Raw genomic sequence first — 18,784 nt, forward strand, 5'->3', positions numbered from 1 at the left:
ATTCGAACCAGAGATGGGGGGCTCTATCGCAAATTTGAAATATACTAGATCCAAGAGTTAAGCACCTCTCAACGGAGCACACTTGTGGTGAGTGGGGGGGGGGTGGGGGGGCAGCCTCGCGCTGGCGATTGTGTAATGCACTGACATATCTGTGCCGGGGAAAAAAAATATATACGTCACATTCGTTACAACATGATGCTTCAGATAAAACAACAGGCGTAAGCTGAAACGCCCTCTCCCCAATGTGCCCCCGTGCTTCTGCAATCGGCCCGAGTGTGGTGTAATTCAGGGCATCACTCTTCAATAAGGCAGGAGAATGGGCCTCAGGGGTGACCCTCCTGCTTAAGTCAACACAATGAGTGTAATGAGGTGAAATACACACACACACACACACATAAGCACACATGGACACACGCACACTGGAGATGGGAACCCTTGCTGCATAGTAAGTGGATTTCATTCATCTACATGCACTGAACCTGATGTGGAAGTTCCACTCACACCCACGCCCACACATTTAGCAGCACAGGGAGTGTTTCGCTCCGTAGCTGATTACAGGTGAGAAAATCGTTGCAGACTCCAACATATATATATATAGCCTTAGTGAGGATTAACTCTGCTTTGTGTTTCACTTGGCAAACACCTCATTTCAAGGCAGGCACAGCTTTGATTTGGAGCCACCAATGTATCTCAAAAGAGAGTTTCTATTATTGTTAAAGAAAAATCACTCTCAGTGTTTAAACATTAAAATTGACATTAAAAGCCAAATGTTCCTGTTTGACATGACTGTGTCTTCTACCAGTGATGGAGTTCATCGGTTCTGAGTCCATAATTAATCAACCCTGCTGTGTAAGTAGAAGTAGTGCTGGTGCCTCTCTCTTATCATCACGTACAGCAACCCACGCCCTCCGGGCCATCAGCGGATTAGTGATGAGTGGCTGTGATAGAAGAGCCCCTGACAAAGGCCTCATTAATTAGCCTAACACTGACACTGTGGCCACAGTGTGCAACACATGTTCACTCTAATCAAAACTTTAAAGGAACATGATCGACCTCCCAATCACCCACTGTAAAGCACTGCATGACATTAAACCTTGATGATGCGCGCATGCATTAAGTTACGTGTGTGTGTGTGTGTGTGTGTGTGTGAGTGAGTGTGTTTGCAAAGGGGTGGTGGTAGTGGCGAAAGTGCACCGTTTCCAAATTAACATGGCAACTTTCACACATCGCTGACCAACCGGTTAAGCTGCACTTTACTAAGAAGCCTATGAATGATTGATCAGACAGGTGGGATCGTGTAGGACATATTTCAGAGGCGGTACAGGGGAGGGAGGCAGGGAGAGGGGGGGACCTGCGTGCAGAAACTGTCCAAAAACTGTCAACATGTCACCAAAGTGGAGCCCAACAGAGATCGGGTGTATGGTACTCTACTCACCCCCCCGGTGCGTTAGAGGAGCATCCCGGTCTCTTCACGGCCAGCTCTTCAGATGAGTTCTCCTGGGACAGCGCGCCTTGATCCTCCTCACTATCATTCTTTGCAAAAGCTCCAGCCTCCTCACAGCCTCCCCTTACTCTTCTTCTTTGACATCACATGAAGAAAACAGCTGCATGCCGAACGAAATTCGCCTTTAAATTGTTGTTTCGGGGGGGTTACAGTCGTCCGTCTCTCAGTATGTGGAGCAGAAGTGACAGCAGCGGATTCCTATTTGAGAGGATGCTGACGCGCAACCGGAGGGGCTCGCCTCCTGCCTTTCTCATCTGGCTCCATCAGCTCTCGGTTAGGCAGCACCATGTGACTGAAATCACTGTGAAGACAGACGCAGTGGCAGGTGTGGTTTCCGGTTATGGCTTTCAAAATAAAATAAAAACGTTCAAAAATGTTTGGCCCAAAAAAGTCTGGAAACAGCAGCAAGCTAAAATTAAAATATATAATCCTACATTTAACTGATGACAAAATAGGCCTATAGCTATAAATATATATATTTTTTTAAAGTGCTAATGCAATGGCATTGTCAATTGCAATGGATCTACAACTAGATGAAACACTTCCATAATTGATGGCATTATATAGGTGAAGAGTAACCTACCACTTAACTATTGTGTTTTAGGACAAAGACTAAAATCTAAATTAATGAAGAAAAACGGTGAACATATTCTAATAGGCTATATATTGTAAATGTGCATATAAAATATCACAGAAAAATATTTGCAATATTTTCGTTGGCACAAGCTAGCTCGTTGCAACCAATTAGCTCACACAATCTTACCTTTAACTTACCTTATCCCACAGTTTACAGCTCCACCTAGCATGAAACTGCTAGTGGCAAAGTTTCTGGAGCAAAACATGATTAAAAATACTGATTATGTTTGACTTACATTCAGCATTTAGCAGGACTGAAGCCTCTGGTGGCTTTTACAGATATGCTACAGCGAAGCAGAGCAAACAAACAAACTACAAACAGTGATGATGACGTAGAAGTTGGGCGACTGTGTAGTTTGTTTGTAACGTTAGCCAAACTAGCTTGCCTTGCACCAGAAAATTTCTAATATTCGTCGTCAGTCGTAGACTGGCTCTGCTTGCACCAAACTTGTATTCATCTGCAGAGATTATCGTGTTGTAAGTATCAAACACTTTTGCATATAGCAGAATTAATTTTCTTCAGATATCCAGTTAGCCTTGTTTGACTTTTTCTCCAGGGAACCCGGGCTGATGCTAACTTCCCGCCTGGTCGAAAAGATAAATTATCTGAATGTTGGTTAAAAAACAAAAAAAAACAAACATATTATCTCATTTTAGAAACATCCTCTTTCACATTTTAGGCCATCTGAGGTATGTTGACTACTTGAATGTATTTTTCTAGCTTCAGATTAAGCCTACCTCTCATTTATCAGCCATATAATCCAGTCTTCTGCTTGTACTGCCCTTCTTTCCAGTCTAAATATGCATCTAGGCCAGACACTGGACTGTTTGAAATAACATGAAGCGTAATGCTTTTCCTCAGAATAGCCTACCACTAATGTACCACAGTCCATAGGCCTAACTTACTACTAGTTAAGGAGCGCCCAACTAATGCGATGCTTTTATTTTGAAAGAAACCCACCAGATTTCCTGCTCTTGCCGGGCTTGTGTCTGACTTGATGCACCTGTGAAGGCACCATAGACTGTATGTAGGAAGGCACCCATTCAATTAAAACCGACCTCACAGACGGGCGCCTACCAGTGGCAAGCCTTAAGATAACATTCTGGGCACCAGTATTTCTCTACCAAAGCATAATCCCATTATAAATTATTGACATGCTCCTCATAATAGCCTCTGTATTTATTCTTCATTGAGTCTGGAACTTTCTTCATGGCAAAAAAAAAAAGAAGGGGGAAAAAAGGAGAAAAATCAGATGAGACTCTGCCTCCAAGGGCACATGCATAATCTTAAACTTTTATGAGCATGGGCCTAAATAAAGAAAGCATTCATATGCTTGTTGGACAGCCAGGGGTAGCTGTAATTTGCAGCTATGTGGGCTACTGTGCGTTGATAAATGTATACTGTAGACCTGAAGGGGGCAACTAATTGTGCGAATGATTTAAGGTTAAGTTATGTATTATAAGTCACAGTGTGTGTCAGTTGCACCAGTGCAAAAAAAAAAAAAAACTGTGTTGTTTCTGTTACCCACAGTAGCTGCCCAGGTGACACACCACTACAGCCTGAGTTATGCCATCATTTGTAAGCAAACTGCTGCAGAGCTACACTCATTTGGGGAGTCATTCAGGCTGTTGTAAGAAAGCATAGGAAAGGCTGTTTTGTTCTCGGGTCTTCATCAGCATCAGAAATGATGAACTGGCTGTAAGATAATAGTGAAAAAGACTTCTCTTGGTTTGTCACTGCATGAGGAATTTTCACATTTGAGCGCCAAATGTGTGAGAAGAGAATGAGAGACGAAAGAAAGAAAGAGAGAGTGGGGGAAGTAGAAGTGACAGCCTAAGACGCTTTCAAAGAGAGAAAAGCCTTGTCCTTTTGAGGTCTTTTTTTCTATTGTTGTCCACTGTGAGCCAGACTCTTGGGTCTCCTCCACAATGCAGGTCCCCTTAGAGCAGCGCACCACTGGCTGTCCTGTCACTTCACGTTAGTGTCTTTGTGGAGAACAGCAGCCCCTGAGGGCCCAGACACACTTGTCATGAAAGAAGTGTAGTGGACACACATGCACACCCACATACACACAGAGTGGGTCGATATAAGGAGGTGTTGGGGCAAAATGGGCAAAATGGGAGCACAAGGAGAACCTCCATCAAAGCTTCTAAAAGAACTATAACAGTGACCTTATTTCAGCTTTAGCTCCACTTTCTCCCAGCCACCCACCAACCTAAATACACACACACACAAACACACATGCAGAGAGCGAGAGAGACACATTTTTATGGCACACATTCAAAAAACATGTTCTCATAAGAAATGCAGTTTTGAATGAGTGAGCATCGTTCATGCAAGTGAAGGACAGTCACTAATGTATTCTACTAGTAGCTCTGGCACTTCCTGGCTTGATGCGTTACAGTAAAACATGACAGCTATTACAAATTGGTTAATACCACTGAATGCTTGCACACGCACACACACATTTGATAACATGCTACAGTAGACCCTCCAGTGTGTCCACCTATTAAACCACATTGTGTCACCAAGCTTTGTTTAAACACACATAACTATAATGTCAGAGTTGTATACAGTAGCTATGATTCCAACATTTACAACGGAAGGATTTGTCAATTGTTAGTGTACTGTCCTGAATTGATTCGTGAAATTTGTAGGCTACAGATCAATAGAACAAACGGTGTCATCGCTCAAGCATTAAAGTAGATTCTGACCATAATTAAACAAAAAAGCTATAGGCTTATGCTACATCATATTGTCAAGGGATAACCTTGACTGTGCTTTAAAATAATAGAGATACACACTTTGCACAGATTACAGGATAGGAGTGTAAGAATGTTTGTCTGAGAAAAATGACAAAATATCAAACAATACAACTGGCGTGATGCTCAGGCTTCAAACTGACCACGATGCTCAGGCTATTTATGGAGTTACATGATGAAAGAAAATATGCTTTTTTTTGTTTTGTTTTGTTTTTCAAAGCTGCTCGGCTGCTGCTCGTTGGTTTCCATAAATACTCTGAGGTTATTTTTGGCGATGGTGGGTGGGGCGGCTCCTCCCGGGCCCAGATGGACCGTGCTGCTGCTGCTGCTGCTGCTGCTGCTGCTGCTGCTGCTGCTGCTGCTGGACGCAGGTGGGCTGGGCTGGTCGGCGTGGTGGTGGTGGGACCCCGGAGAAGAGAGGGAAGGAGCGGCAGAGATGAGACTACTATAACGGGGCAGAGCGGAGAAGTGTGTGATGAAATGAGATGTGAAGTGTTCCCTCAGCCAGCCCGGAGACGCATAAAACATTTATCAAGCTGGTGGTGAGGAGAGAGGAGGGACCAGCCTCCATAGAGGAGCAGGAGGAGGAGGAGGAGGAGGAGGAGGAGGAGGAGGAGGAGGAGGAGGAGGAGGAGGAGGAGGAGGGCAACTGAGAGAGTTGCTTTTAAGATCTTTTCTATTATAAATCATACCAAGCAGTGGTGGCTGCCCAGGAGGCAAATGGAGATCCAAACAAAAGGCCCATGTGGAGAGAGGCAGGCAGCGCGGGGCGAGGAGGAATTTAGAGAAGAGGGGAGGTTTGAGGCAGAAGAAGGTGTTAGAAGTTGTGTTGTATGAGGGAACTTTGCATGAAATAGTAATAAGTATAATATTTAAACCTGGAAAGTGCCGTAGTGAGATGAAGTGTGTTTTAGAGGAGACACACAAGGGGACGACAATGAGGGGCACGATGCTGTAGCAGTTTGTTTAAAAGGGGATTGTTCAATGTGAGCAGACATGTTTGACGCCAGTTTAGTGTTTGAATTTGACATATTAAATTAAACTTCATGATAAATGCTTTGATTTCCATTTTGAACAGAGTGGGCCTTTAATTAGCCTACTTTAAAGGGACAACGAGGAGTTTCTATTCGGTTATAAAAAAGTCTCACGTTAATGTGGATGAATCTCCGCTACCCACACTTGTTAATGGGCCCATTTTCGATAAATATATCGTTCTGTCTCTGTCGTTATTTTGTTATTATTAGTGGTGGCGGAAGTGCTGGTCGAGCCGACCAGCGTTTCCTTCGTTGCGAATCATGAGAATAACGCAGCCGCATCGCCGTTTATGGTCGGAACTACGGTGGTATGTGAACCTCTTTGAACCTCTGACTTTAATTATTGATGAATGAAAACATGAGTCCGTCTTGCGCCCGGTCAAAGAAATGTACGGTGCGCGCGGAGGCTCATAAATGTAGTGTGAAAACGCTTCGCTTTTCCAAAACTCCTCGTTGTCCCTTTAAAAAAAAAAAAAAAAGATTTGTTTAAGTGTCATGCACATTTTTTGTGGGCTTATTAGACACTAAGCATTAAGTAGCTACATGTGCATAGGCCTACATTCAACAATGGCTAGCGTGTCATCCTAAAAGAAAAGAAAGGAGAAAAAGCAAAACAAAGCTTCCAAGACAATAAACAGTAATTTATTGTTTTATATGGGATATAATATTTCCTGTCTCAGTGCCCAGGCTTTATCAGTGAATCTATCTCCTTAAAAAACCAACACAACCTTGGCTATCATGCTTATAGACATCCAAAATAAGTCTGGATTCTTCATCTGGGCTTACTCAAACGAGACCTGTCTCAGTTCGTCATACAAAGAACAATTGAAACAGAAAATCCTCAACTGTATTAAGGTCACACAAAAGGTCTGTATTAAGGTCACACAAAACACAACTAGTATCAATGAGAGGCGCTGAGCTTTTCTGAAACTTGTCAGAGTGTGACCTTTTTTTTACAGTCTATGAGTGTGACGCATATCACAGGCACAAGATGGCGCCTGTTCTCCACCCCCAATGGCCAGTGACGGCTACAGCGGCTGATTTAACCCGGTGCCCCTCCTCATAACACTCACAAGAAAATCTGTCTGTGGAGTCTGAAAAAGAGACATAAATTGTTAGAAAAAAAAAAAAACGTTTACGAATAGCCTATGTAACACCCCTCAACAATTATCTGTATGTTCAAAGAAGGTTTTTTTTTCACTTAAAATTGGAAATCTAATTTGAATTTTTATTGCCTTATTACGGTAACAGACGTGTATTTGGTCGCCATGACAATTAATTGATCACCACCTTTGGTTAAAACAATTTGAATTAATTCAGTTTTCCGTCTGCCACCACCACTCTCAGCCTTCTTCCAGGAACCATGCAGTTGACGTCCTCAGTCAAACCCATCCCAGCCCCCCCCCCGGTTGACTACCCCACCACCACCACCTCCCACCCTCCTCCTCCTCCTCCTCCTCCTCCTCCCTTTACACACCGGCTCGCAACCATTCACCCAGCCAGTCACCTCAAGTGCGACCGGCCGGCTGGAGCGCAGGCAAGCAGGCAAACAAGCAAACAAGCAGACCCCCGACCAGCCAGAGCGGGGTTTTTTTCTTTTTTTTGAGAGAGAGAGAGACGCTGGAGCAGAGGAGGAAAATGGGACGCCGGTGCCTGGATCAGGACTGAGTCTGGTCGGCACATTAAGAGCTCCTCAGACCCGTTTCCAAGTCCTTTTTCTCCCGACTCAGAGTCACGTTTTCCACCGCTGACACACACAATGGGCTGCTGCAGCGGGCGATGCACTCTCATCTTCATATGCACTTTACAGTTGGTGAGTTGAATACGTCTCTACTTGTTGTTTGGAAGTTGTAACAAAGCGACAGAAAGCCTTAATGTTACCACTATAGTCTCTGAATGCTTTACAATGAAATGTCTGTTTTAATTGGGCAAGCACTCAGGGCCATGTTTACATGTGTTAGACTGGTAGGACACAAATCTACAGGCTACATCCTAAAAGTTATAGTCTAACTTTAATCGTAGATGCTCACTCCAAGCAAATCTCCATGTTATTGTATTTTCTAGCCTTCCTCACTTGTGCTCCTATCATTTGATAACTGTTTGACTAGACATCTGTGATATTTCATACTGCCACTGTTGTGTTTTTCCCATCTTGATTCATGGGGAAATTCACTGTTGTGACTGAAAACGCAGGACATTTTGAAATTAGCTCCTCTTAACACTACCAGGCTCAAGTTGTGGCACAGAGATGGACAGTATTGGGGTAACTACAGTATGCCATGTGGTGTGTGATGAAAGTGCATAAGCAAATTTAAGGATTTTATCTTGTAAATATTGTAATGGTGACCTATTATTGTCACAATCACATACTAGGCATTCGCTATTTGTTGAAACCCTGTGTCTGTATTTCAGATTAATATTCAGAGTTGCTGTTGCCCCATGATGGGAAACATCTAAGACGTCTGCTAATACATGCAGTTCCTCTCTGATCTTTACATTTGAGGAATTTGCTCATCAACGACTCAAACCAGTTGTGTCTCGGGAACTGTTGATCCACAAAAAGCAGCGGATGCAGAGGCTTACAGCTTGTCGGAGACTCGGAGCATTTCAGTTTCTGATCAGTGAAGTGTGGGGTAGTGACATTTTTTACTGATGGTAACTGTGCAGTCTCAGATGATGCTTCCCATTGAGTCACAAGCCAGCTTTGCCTTCGCCATGATCCCTGAGAGAAGAGTTTATTTGACGGGGTGTGACAATGTTATTTATGATGGTATTAAAAACTGAGCTTGCTCACACCATAAGCCCTCGAGTAAATGCCACTTTTAACAGCCAAGGGAGCTATAAAATCTTTTCCAGAGACAGTCAAATGGCGGAAGTTCTGATATATTGTAACATGCTTGAAGGAATCCAAAAACAAAGCAAAAATGAACAGAAACAAAGGGAAAGCATGTGATGGGAAATGGCATTTGGTATCAGCCATGACTGTCTCGACAGAAAAAACCCATATTTCATATTTAGGCTGCCACTAAGTAGAAACATAAAGCTCTCTTCTTTCATAGTGTTGTACTCCCCAAGCCAACATTTCTACATCGCTCTACAGGTCTCCTGCTGCTGTTTGGGTCGGCGCATGCTGTCTTAAGTTTATACGCTTAGAAACCTAAGACGCTGTTCATTTAGGATTGAAATGAACCATTGCTCGAGTTGATATACTTTCTCTGAGAAGAAAAAAAAAAGATTAAGACCAGTGTTTGTTGCAGTTCTTTCCTTCCCGTCGTTCGAATGAGCTCTTACCGCCTCCGGCCTTAGTTTCCCCGCTGCTTGTTCCCCACTTCATCTTCAAAATTAATAGAGAACTGGTGCGTATTTGTGTGTAACACTTTGTGTATCTTTTCAGTATTCACTTCTGTAAATGTGTTATAGAAAACTCAGAGGCCCATATAGTATAGGTCACTGTGGACTTTGTGTTGCTGCCTTATTAGAATTGTGCTCTCTGATGACAAACTCACAAACACACAAACACAAAGCACTATGGAGCCACCTTGAGGGACACACCTGTTTTTCCTTCCCAGACTTTGGACCTTTTTGCCTCATTAGAGAGAAGGAGGTCGACCATTTGTTAAGAGGTTTATAAAGCTGTCAGCAGGCTGCCTAAAAGTCCCTGAAGACTCCTGGAAACAGCTTCATTTTCCCCTGGCACTATTTCTGGATGACCTGACACTTCCTGTCTGCCGAAACACACACACACGCACACACTCACACACCTGCACACGCCTGATGAGTTTAACCTGCAAAGAGGGGGCGCGTTAAACTCTGCAAGACCTTTTTGAAAGGTCATCTGGTTGTAGGTGTGTGTGTGTGTGCTTATGTGCGTGTTCCCATGAATATACATGTGTGTGGAGCAGCACAAGCCCCCCCCTCCTCCCCCTCGCTCTCCCCTGGCTGAAACCTATGCATTGACAATGAGCCAGGTTATTCCCAGTCCATTACAGGGTAAAACTACCATTAACAAAACAACATGCCCTGCTCCTCAGATGTAAAAATAGCCCTCGTGAACCACTGTGTGAGCTAATTAGCCAGGCAGAGTGCTTTGATCAAACCTCTTTTGGCATCTCGGCCATCCCCTAATTGAATTGTGGTGCGCTCTCTCCTCATCAACAGGCCGAGCGGTGGGACTCATCTCTGTGGGACAGAAGGCAACAGATAATGAGCCTGTATTGATCGAAACGCCTCTGTTCCCTCTTGCCTCTGCTGCCTAACTATTCCAGACAGTAGGGGGCTGGACGGTTGTCAGTACCCCGATCGGCCCTAGAGAGAATGGCGAAAAGCGGTGGCAGGAAGTCCTGTCCGTCTAATGATTTGTTGGTACTTCAAGACTCAAGCGAGTTCATTTTTTTAATCAGTGGTTGTTTGCTACCAAGTGTTGACCTGAAGCTGACCTCGGCATGGAAGCGCTTCAATAGCTCAGATGGCGAGACCCGGTCCAGACAACAGACATATTGTGAATAACAGTGACCGGCCATGAGGAGGGAACGTGGTCCTGAATGGAGCCGATGGTTAATGCGGCCCAGTGGACAGTAGGTGATTGATGCAGGACGCCTCTTTGTTGGTCATGGTGGTTTTTCAGCAAAGGGCAGACAGGCAGACACACACACACACACACATATAATCACAGCGAGCAAGGGTAATGAGCTCAGAGCTGAACATTGACCCTGAAAATGGCTTGCCCTATAACTGCACCAGCACCACTGACGGATGCGACCTCACAGAGACACTGACACTATTTCATGCGCCTCTGTTCACACGCACACGGACGCAGCTGCGCAGTCAGTGAGTTGTAGATTAGATGGTATAGCAGGGGGTGAAGATTACAGCCCTTTGGAGGAAGTTTGGGCTCAGTGGGGCCTCGGACAAGATGGGAGAAATGAAGGAAGGAGTTGGAAGAAGTTTTTGAGCGCATGCAAGGTGAAGAAAAAGTCCACGTTGTCAGACTGAGGGGGCTTGATTTGTGCCGTTGTTGTGGGATACAGAGCCGTCAACTCGGTGACCCCCTGGCACAGAGATCTGCAAGTTTTACCTCATCCTCCTCACCCCTCAGACAGACTATCCATCCACAGGCACTGTTCCAGTGTGTGTAATGTCTTGCATCACACTACCTACCTTCCCTCTCCCCTTTTGATGACATAGCTAGAGAATATACTAACTTTGTAGTGTAGGCTTCAGAGAGGAAGGGCCGGGTTCAACCAAAGTGCTTCCAAGAAAGTTTTAGTAGATAGGCTGCAGAGCGCTTCATCCCGAAGAGTGTTATCTCTGAAAGCGCGACATTATCCCTTGGCAGGCATCACGTCATCTCCCACACATTACAAAGGATTTAGGCTGTTTTTTCTTTTTTTCCACTGCTAACTCGTTTGCCTTATGGAAGTGCTAACATTCAAATTTCCTTTTGAATATTCATGAGCTACTTAGAGACACTGGATGTCTATCAACATAGACTGTCTCTCCCACCTCGCCGGTTTACATGGACGCTTACAGACACACACATAAACCACACACACAAGGTCTTAGCCCAAAGCTTTGATATTAATGCATCACACAGCTGCAATTAAGAATAATTACTCCAACTGCGACAAATTGCATGACAATAAAACATGTATGCTATCAGGCCAGCAGACATGAGTGTTAGAGTTGCTCCTGTTGTACTATCCTGTCCTAACATGCCAATTTGAGAGATGATGTATCCAAACCTGGTAAATGGTGAAATATGAAAGCTTGGTTCCTGGCAAGTGCCAGAGGATTTCAATTTTACCTCTTACAGATGCTGCAGACATCTGTTTAGAGTAACTTATTTGGTTGGTGTGTTTTTTTTTTAACTGTATGTGTGTAAATTCCTCTGCATGCATGTTTGGTGGGATCAGTGATAATGAACTGTATTTCCTTGGCACTGCCAGGTTGATGGAGGAGATAGGCCAGCGGGAATAAAGTGGACGGTCACAGCTCTTTTATCTCTCTGTTCCTTTCCCTTGGTCTCTGCCTCTCTGGGCCTGCTATTAAGTTTTCATAAAGCCTCTCTGGACTGTGATTCATATCGTTGTGAGCAGAAACACATTTTTTTTTCACTATTTGCTTTGGCTTGCACAGATGGCGGCAGAATAAGATAGCATCCCTGTCTGAATTATCCATGCAGAAACAAAATGTGGTGTCTGTGCGTGTTAGACACAGCTTGCTGTGCAGACATGGGCTCCCCATAAACGAGGTGTATTCACCAAATGCCAGCAGATGCCAACAGCAATGTATTTTTTTTTTTGGCATCTTCATCAATTTCTTATTTGGGAACACACATTTAAATGGAGCTGTAGGAGTGTTTACAGGTCGTACACAATCGCTATAAACATGCTGGCTATGACAATAATGACTGTTTTCAACTGATTTTTTATTTTTTACCCAAGCATGTTCTTAGTTTGCAGAGTTTAGCTACAGGAAAAAAAGTGATTACATAAATGGGATAACAACACCTCCCATCATTACTAACAACCAACCCACACTAGGCTAGTGCCACCAAAGCCTATATTTACTGCAGCCTGCAAATAAATCCACAGTCTAGCCTAAGTAAGGATTTAATGGAAAATAATGTTGAATCGATACTAGCCCTCTTATGTCCTAGATTGGAAGCCACATGTATTAGTCCGGGTCCCCAAGGCACTGTCTCGCCAGTCTGCACAAGCATGTTGGTAAGCCTGCTAAAGCCTGCCCTGCTGGCGGAAATGGTTCAGCAGCTCAGAACATGGAAGGGCACAATCATTGAAAGAAAGTCATTAGCAGCTAGTTAGATGTGTTCATTACAAGTTGCTATTTAGACAATTAAAACAACAGGATCATGGATTAAAAGCTGTTCAGTTTAATGGTGAAAAGCAGTCAACCGTTGCAAAAAAGGTTTGTTTGCTAGGCCTAACTCTTTAGGGCAACATATTAAATCAGTTTCCACCACCAATCAGTCAGGATAAACTCGACAATGAATATTTTATTTTGCCACACCTAAGGATCTATGTGGTGCACTGTTTATTTTCTTTCCATAGATGTTATGGAAGTAGGTGGAGATGGAGGGCAGGAGGTTCTGATGGTGTGATGAGCCACAGACGCTCCAGTAGTTCATGTAATTTCAGAGATGAAGGCCTTCACCCCTGCACATTGTCTCTGGCCCTTATTGTTCTCTCTCTGAAGGTCATGCAGGTCGCCGTAATTAGTTATAGTATGTGTGTGAGCGCTGCGCTTGTGCTGTCAGATGGACCCCCTGTGTTAAATGCTGATTGTGGTCTCGGAAACTAGCCCTCGTTGATTGCCAATACCTGAACAGCCTTCATCCACGGAAGAGTGGACCCTGACAGGTCGTGTCTGGCCTTATGGCTGCAAGCAACCAGCCCCCTACCAGAAAAAAAAGTAAATTAAACAGCCTATAATGTTTGAGAAAATGTCTGTTTTGTGTTGTAGGTCATGAGTCAAGGTTACCCCATCATAAATTTGAGTCCAAGTTTGGTCCCCCCCCCACAGTGTGTTGTCATCCCACCTGAGAGCCTAATGCGTGACGAGAAGCACTGCTTGAATGTGTAATGAATGTTCACACTCCACCCTTAACGTGTTTCCTTCGTTAAAACACAACAAGGCTTTGTGTTTTCTCCCTTGCCTCCCCCCCCCCCCCCCCAACCATCTTCCCCATTTCCCCCCTCCTGCTGGCATCCCAGGTTGGAATATGCTTGAATTATTGATCAGCATGTGATTCATCAGCGAGGCCAGAGCCACTGGAGATTTGGGGGGAGATGCAGATAGAAAAGGTGGAGAGCAAAAGACAGAAAAAAAGGGGGGTGGGGGGGTGGGGGGGATGGGCGGTGGCTTCGACCTCTCACTCTGGGCCAATTACGAGCGTGACCCCAGAGACCTGACATCTCTATGTTTAGCGTTTTCCCCTCTTCCCTCTCTTTCTCTCCCATCTTCCCCTCCCTCTTTCTCGCGCACACCGCTACCACGGAAACTCCTTTACAAACACAATCAGATGCTGAAAAAGCAGGAAATAAAAACCTCACCTGTCAAAAAGGGAAAACGTGGGAATGTATGATGCAAATCTGAGCTACAGCATAGCGTGCCGAGGAGAGACACCGGCGCTGGTAGAGACGACCTCAGGGGGTTGGGCAGCACAGAACGCGGGGCTCAGCACACATCCTGCTTTCAGGACAACTGTCACTCTAAAGATAGCTCCACTTACGTATATAGCCTTTAACCTCACCGCAGAAACGACCCACCCAAAATGCAACATAACAACCAGTTGGACGCAGCTGAGCAGTTTACTCGCAACCAACTTTATCTGCACTTTTTGGCTGAGGGTTGCTCCCTGATTGGGGTGAACACAGCAAGGTGTTATGCTAATTCAGAAGAGGTGGTGACCTGCTGTTGTTTCTCAGCCTTTCCCCCCAAATTGTGTCCGGGGAGTCGCCGCCCTTGCTGTGTGCATGTTGGTTTATAATAATATGTATGTTCTTGGAAAAACCATCTCCTCTTTGCCCCTGGTGGCCCTTTTTTTTTACAACCGTTCACCGTTTTTAATGTCTTCAATTTGCCAGACCATTAATTATGTGGTTATAGCAAAAAACCTTGGGCTGGCAAATTTCAGTGTATGTGCATGTATCCAACCATGGACGGGGCTTGTGCGAGTGCATCCGTGTGTGTTCCACATCAGTGACACTGCAATAAGCTATAATGGAGATAAAACTGGAACTATTTGCAAGCCCATTTCTTTCTTTCCATTCCAGCGGTTCCAGCGTTGTCATTTGTTATAGTGTGGCATTGAATAAATTGCTCTGGGAGCACCACAGCTGGGATGACTATCTTGACAGATCACATTCAGTTGAATGGCTGTAAAAGCATATTCATCTCATTCAAAAATCCCCCTACTGTTGTTGTGGCATTCACTCCTTGTTTTACAAGTGGCTGATGACTTCACGGATGTTTTTGCTCTAATTGTGTCGTGCGATCAAACGGTCGGACAGCAGGGATGCACACAGCGTAACTTCCTCCACTGGTGGATGAAAGATTAAGAGTGATGGTATTATGATGAAAAGAGCAACATTACTGAGTCAATTATGAGAAGCAGAGCTGGAGGGTGCAAACTGCTGACAGCTGTTTGCCGTTCTTGACTGCGTATTCTTGATGAGAATTTCCTTTGTCGCAGCGAAATCGCCTACTTGTTAATTGGGGCAAAACCTAAACAGCTTTTTGTTAGATCTGGGACATGGAGGAACCAGAGAGGGAGAGCGGATTGGCTGGTTTAAGCCGCTCTCATTTCGTCACTTTTCTTCCATCCTATCCATTGTTGCCGTATTCTTGTCCTGCTTTTCTTCAGTCAGCCCCTCTGAGAAGTCAAAGTGTCCGTGTGTGTGTGTGTGTGTGTGTGTGTCTGCGCACAGGTTTGTAGATGAACATTTGATAGCGTCACCTGATATACTTTGTTTACGAGTGTCTGTGCGTGATGCAGTGTTGCCGTCTCGTCTCTTCTTTTTCCATGTGACACCCACACAACAAACAGCGAGTTTGGAGCCACAAGAAAAGGAGACAAAACCTCACAAGTGACATTAATCCCCTGGGCTGAGGCTGAAATCATCACATGCTGCTGCATTCCTGCTTCAAGTAGATGCAGCTAAAGTCTAAATTAGCCTCTAATAATCCAACCATTGCTGCCACCTTTGCAGATAAACTTAAAAGAAATGTTTGGCTGACGGCAAAGTGGAGGAAGGGAGATAAAGGGAGGAAGAGAGACGGCGCAAAATAAGCGTTTTACAAGAGATACCAGACATGAGAGGAAGGACGTTTGCCGTCATAGTGTTTGAATTTGGGCTGAATATCACAGTCGACCTTTTGCTTCATCATCGAAGAGGTTTGATTTTTTTTTTGGGGGGGTGCTGCTGAAATCCTATAGATGCTGCCTGGTCAGATTTGTGTTGGTTGTTGTAATTCAGACAAGAGTGAGACAGAAAGCAGTGAGACAGTGGCAAATGTGGGACATGTTAACTATAAAAGCGTTGTAGCTCGGCCCTGGAGCTGAACATGTAAACAAGACGTAAAGCTGCTGAAAATGTGGCTTGAAATTATAAGTACGTGTCTGTAACATGAGATAAACACGTGTAGGCAACAATTAAAGTAAGTAAAAAAAATTAAAAAAAACCCATTGCGGTGTATTTTTCATTAAAAGTTTAATAAGCAAATCGGTTGGACTGGAGGATGGTTTGATCAGACGTGATTGACAGTTTAAGGAAGAAAGAAAAAACAACCTCCAACCGTCAGCAGATTCCTATTCAAATCCTGATTGATGTCCTGTCGACTTCAAACCACTGAGAGGAGCAGAGGGAAAAATAAAGAGAAAAAGAAATATCTAATGTGCAACAACCAAAACTCTTCAAACTTGGGCTGAAAATAGACACACTGTTTCCTGCTGAGGTTTGAGCAGCTTCATGTAGGACCTAATCACTCACGGTAGGAAGCCGAGTGAGAACATAGACTCTGAGGGAATTTGTGGCTCTTGTACACATGTTAGTTGTTGTTCTCTCTGATCTTTATCCCGATTGTTAAAAGGGCCAAGCCTAGTCATAGCTCAACTGGGTTTGATCATATGCAGTTTACATGTATCCTAATGACGCATCATTTTTACAAGGGGGAGTTTAATTCTCTTATCTTTTGTGTTGTAATTTTGTGTAGCTGAGATGTTTTTGTGATTGCCAGCCCTGTTCACCATCTCCCGACCCCTTCGACTTGTCCTGCATTCACCGCAGGGGATTACAACACGTACATCGGGTGTTGAAATCTGATTTATAGTATTGTGCAAGCACCAATATTACTGGAGCTACTACTAGGTTATCTCTATATATAGTGAAGGAGAGCAAAGCAACTATTCTATGACAAAACTACATGAGGAGGAAGATGTTGAGGAGAACAAGCCATGAATAAGCGGCCGGCTGGCTCTTTACAATGTGCCGTGCTTTGTCTTTGCTCCCAGTGACTCCTGCCAGGCAGAAAAGTGTCTCTCTCTCAGTTAGAGGGTGAAACCTCTCTGAAAACCAAGTGGTGAGCCGGACACTGCATACAAATTACCCCAGTGAATCTTAATGTTTAGTCAGGCTTGATGTCATTGGCGAATGTTTTAATGCGACTAAATAAAAACAACACATTAGCGAAGCCATGGAGACACATTACTACACATGTAATCGTTATTCACTCTGATCTCTTTCTCGATTAACTGAAATTTGACCAATTCTCTTATTTTATGTTCAAATGAGATCTAACACTTAGTGCTGTACAGAAACCTCCTTTCTTGTACCCCCATTATTCCACTCTACTGTTCACATTTGCCTAGCATCAAGTGTTTCATTACTGAACAAAACCTTTTCATTGGAGGCGTCGTCACAGTAGGATGGGACAGATGTTGGTAATAACACATGTGACAGTGAAACAGCCAAACCAGCAGACACACACTGCCACAACCCAGATTGTGACATGCCAACATCTCGAGGTGTGAAAAGCGCTAAGGAAATCATTTTTTCTTTCTCTCGCAGGTTAAAGTGTGTGATCTTTACACATTGTGGTGTAAAAAGTGTAATGCAGGCAGACAACCATCCGCATGCATTAGTTCTAGTTGAGGGGCTAATTGCAAAAGCTAGTTTGCAAAGCACTCGGCTCCAAAAACATCCAGACCTAGCTGCACAATAACATATTTTAATCATAGACTGTGAAACTGTAATATTTATTTTACATTATAAGTCTGTATTTCTTCTTGTGTTCTGGCCTTACTGTGATCTGAGGGAAATCAAATGCAATGTCCACCTAAAAGATTTTTTACGAGATTGGTGGAAAAACAGAGTTGTGCGATGAGGAAACAGATGGAGAGATAGAAAAGAGATCAGTGTATTAGAGACGGAGACGACTTTGACCTCTCACAAGGCTGGACCACAGATCAGGCTGAGTGAGGACTCCTAATTGGCCTGAACATGGGCTGTATACTGAGAGGGGAGATCCTCATTGAGCTGAACTTAACTCAACTCTATTGATCTGCACTGAAGATTATTATGGACCCCAGAAGATATTCATATCTTAATTTCTAAGTGAGCGACAGAAACAGAGTGAACATTACACACAACACAGGACAGAGCACAGAAGCGAAGACTCTGTATTTCTGTGAGTCTATCTTTTCCAGTGTCCAGAGGGATAGTGGGCTCAAAGCACCGGCTTTCATCGTGTTTCTTTCAGTGAGACGGATTTGTATGTTGTGTGGTCCCAATTGCGCTGAGAGATTAGCATGTTATTAGTGCTAAGAGCACTGACAGTTTAACATATTGCATCTTAAACAGAGAGCTCTCTGATTCAACGGCTGTCAGTAGTCACTTTGAGTTATAGCGGGCACTTCACTCTGCATCTGTTTAGCGCAACTACCTGAAACAAGTGGTGCTTGGGGAAAGTACAAAGGCGCTGGTCGCTGTGTGTTCCCCTGTGCAGACCATATTTCAAACAGCGAAGAAGAAAGTGGCTTATGAAGGCACCCTACCTCTTAATCCCTGTCTCAGCTCTGGTAGACCAGGCACCACCAAGGGCTATCCATCTATCCAACTCTCCGTGTGCCCAATGAAAAGCCACACACGCGCCCACACCCCATCACACACATACTGAGATTGGCACCATTAGTTACACAAGGACCAGGCAGGCACCGGAGTATAATGACTTTACCCAGGCGCGAGGTGAAAAATTGGATTGGAGAAAGTTTTTGAGAAGTACTTTACTGCCTGCTGGGAGTCGCTGAGTAAAGACAAGCCAGGGCAAA

At 44.2% G+C, this 18,784-nt stretch overlaps 2 protein-coding genes across 2 annotated transcripts in view; one reads left to right on the forward strand and one right to left on the reverse strand.

Moving 5' to 3' along the window:
* LOC310989273 (uncharacterized protein) overlaps positions 1–1,545 on the reverse strand; it is a 42,222-nt gene extending 40,677 nt beyond the window's left edge. The window contains exon 1 of the mRNA XM_083976278.1: positions 1,436–1,545. The gene's annotated coding sequence lies outside the window, so the exon portion shown is untranslated. The remainder of the gene's footprint in view (positions 1–1,435) is intronic.
* Positions 1,546–7,489: 5,944 nt separating this feature from the next.
* nkain4 (sodium/potassium transporting ATPase interacting 4) overlaps positions 7,490–18,784 on the forward strand; it is a 48,058-nt gene continuing 36,763 nt past the window's right edge. The window contains exon 1 of the mRNA XM_083975199.1: positions 7,490–7,750. Coding sequence (XP_083831325.1) covers positions 7,697–7,750 — 54 coding nt within the window. The 5' untranslated portion in view covers positions 7,490–7,696. The remainder of the gene's footprint in view (positions 7,751–18,784) is intronic.

Source organism: Trachurus trachurus, assembly GCF_905171665.1.
Source record: "Trachurus trachurus genome assembly, chromosome: 7".
In the NCBI taxonomy this organism is placed as follows: domain Eukaryota; kingdom Metazoa; phylum Chordata; class Actinopteri; order Carangiformes; family Carangidae; genus Trachurus; species Trachurus trachurus.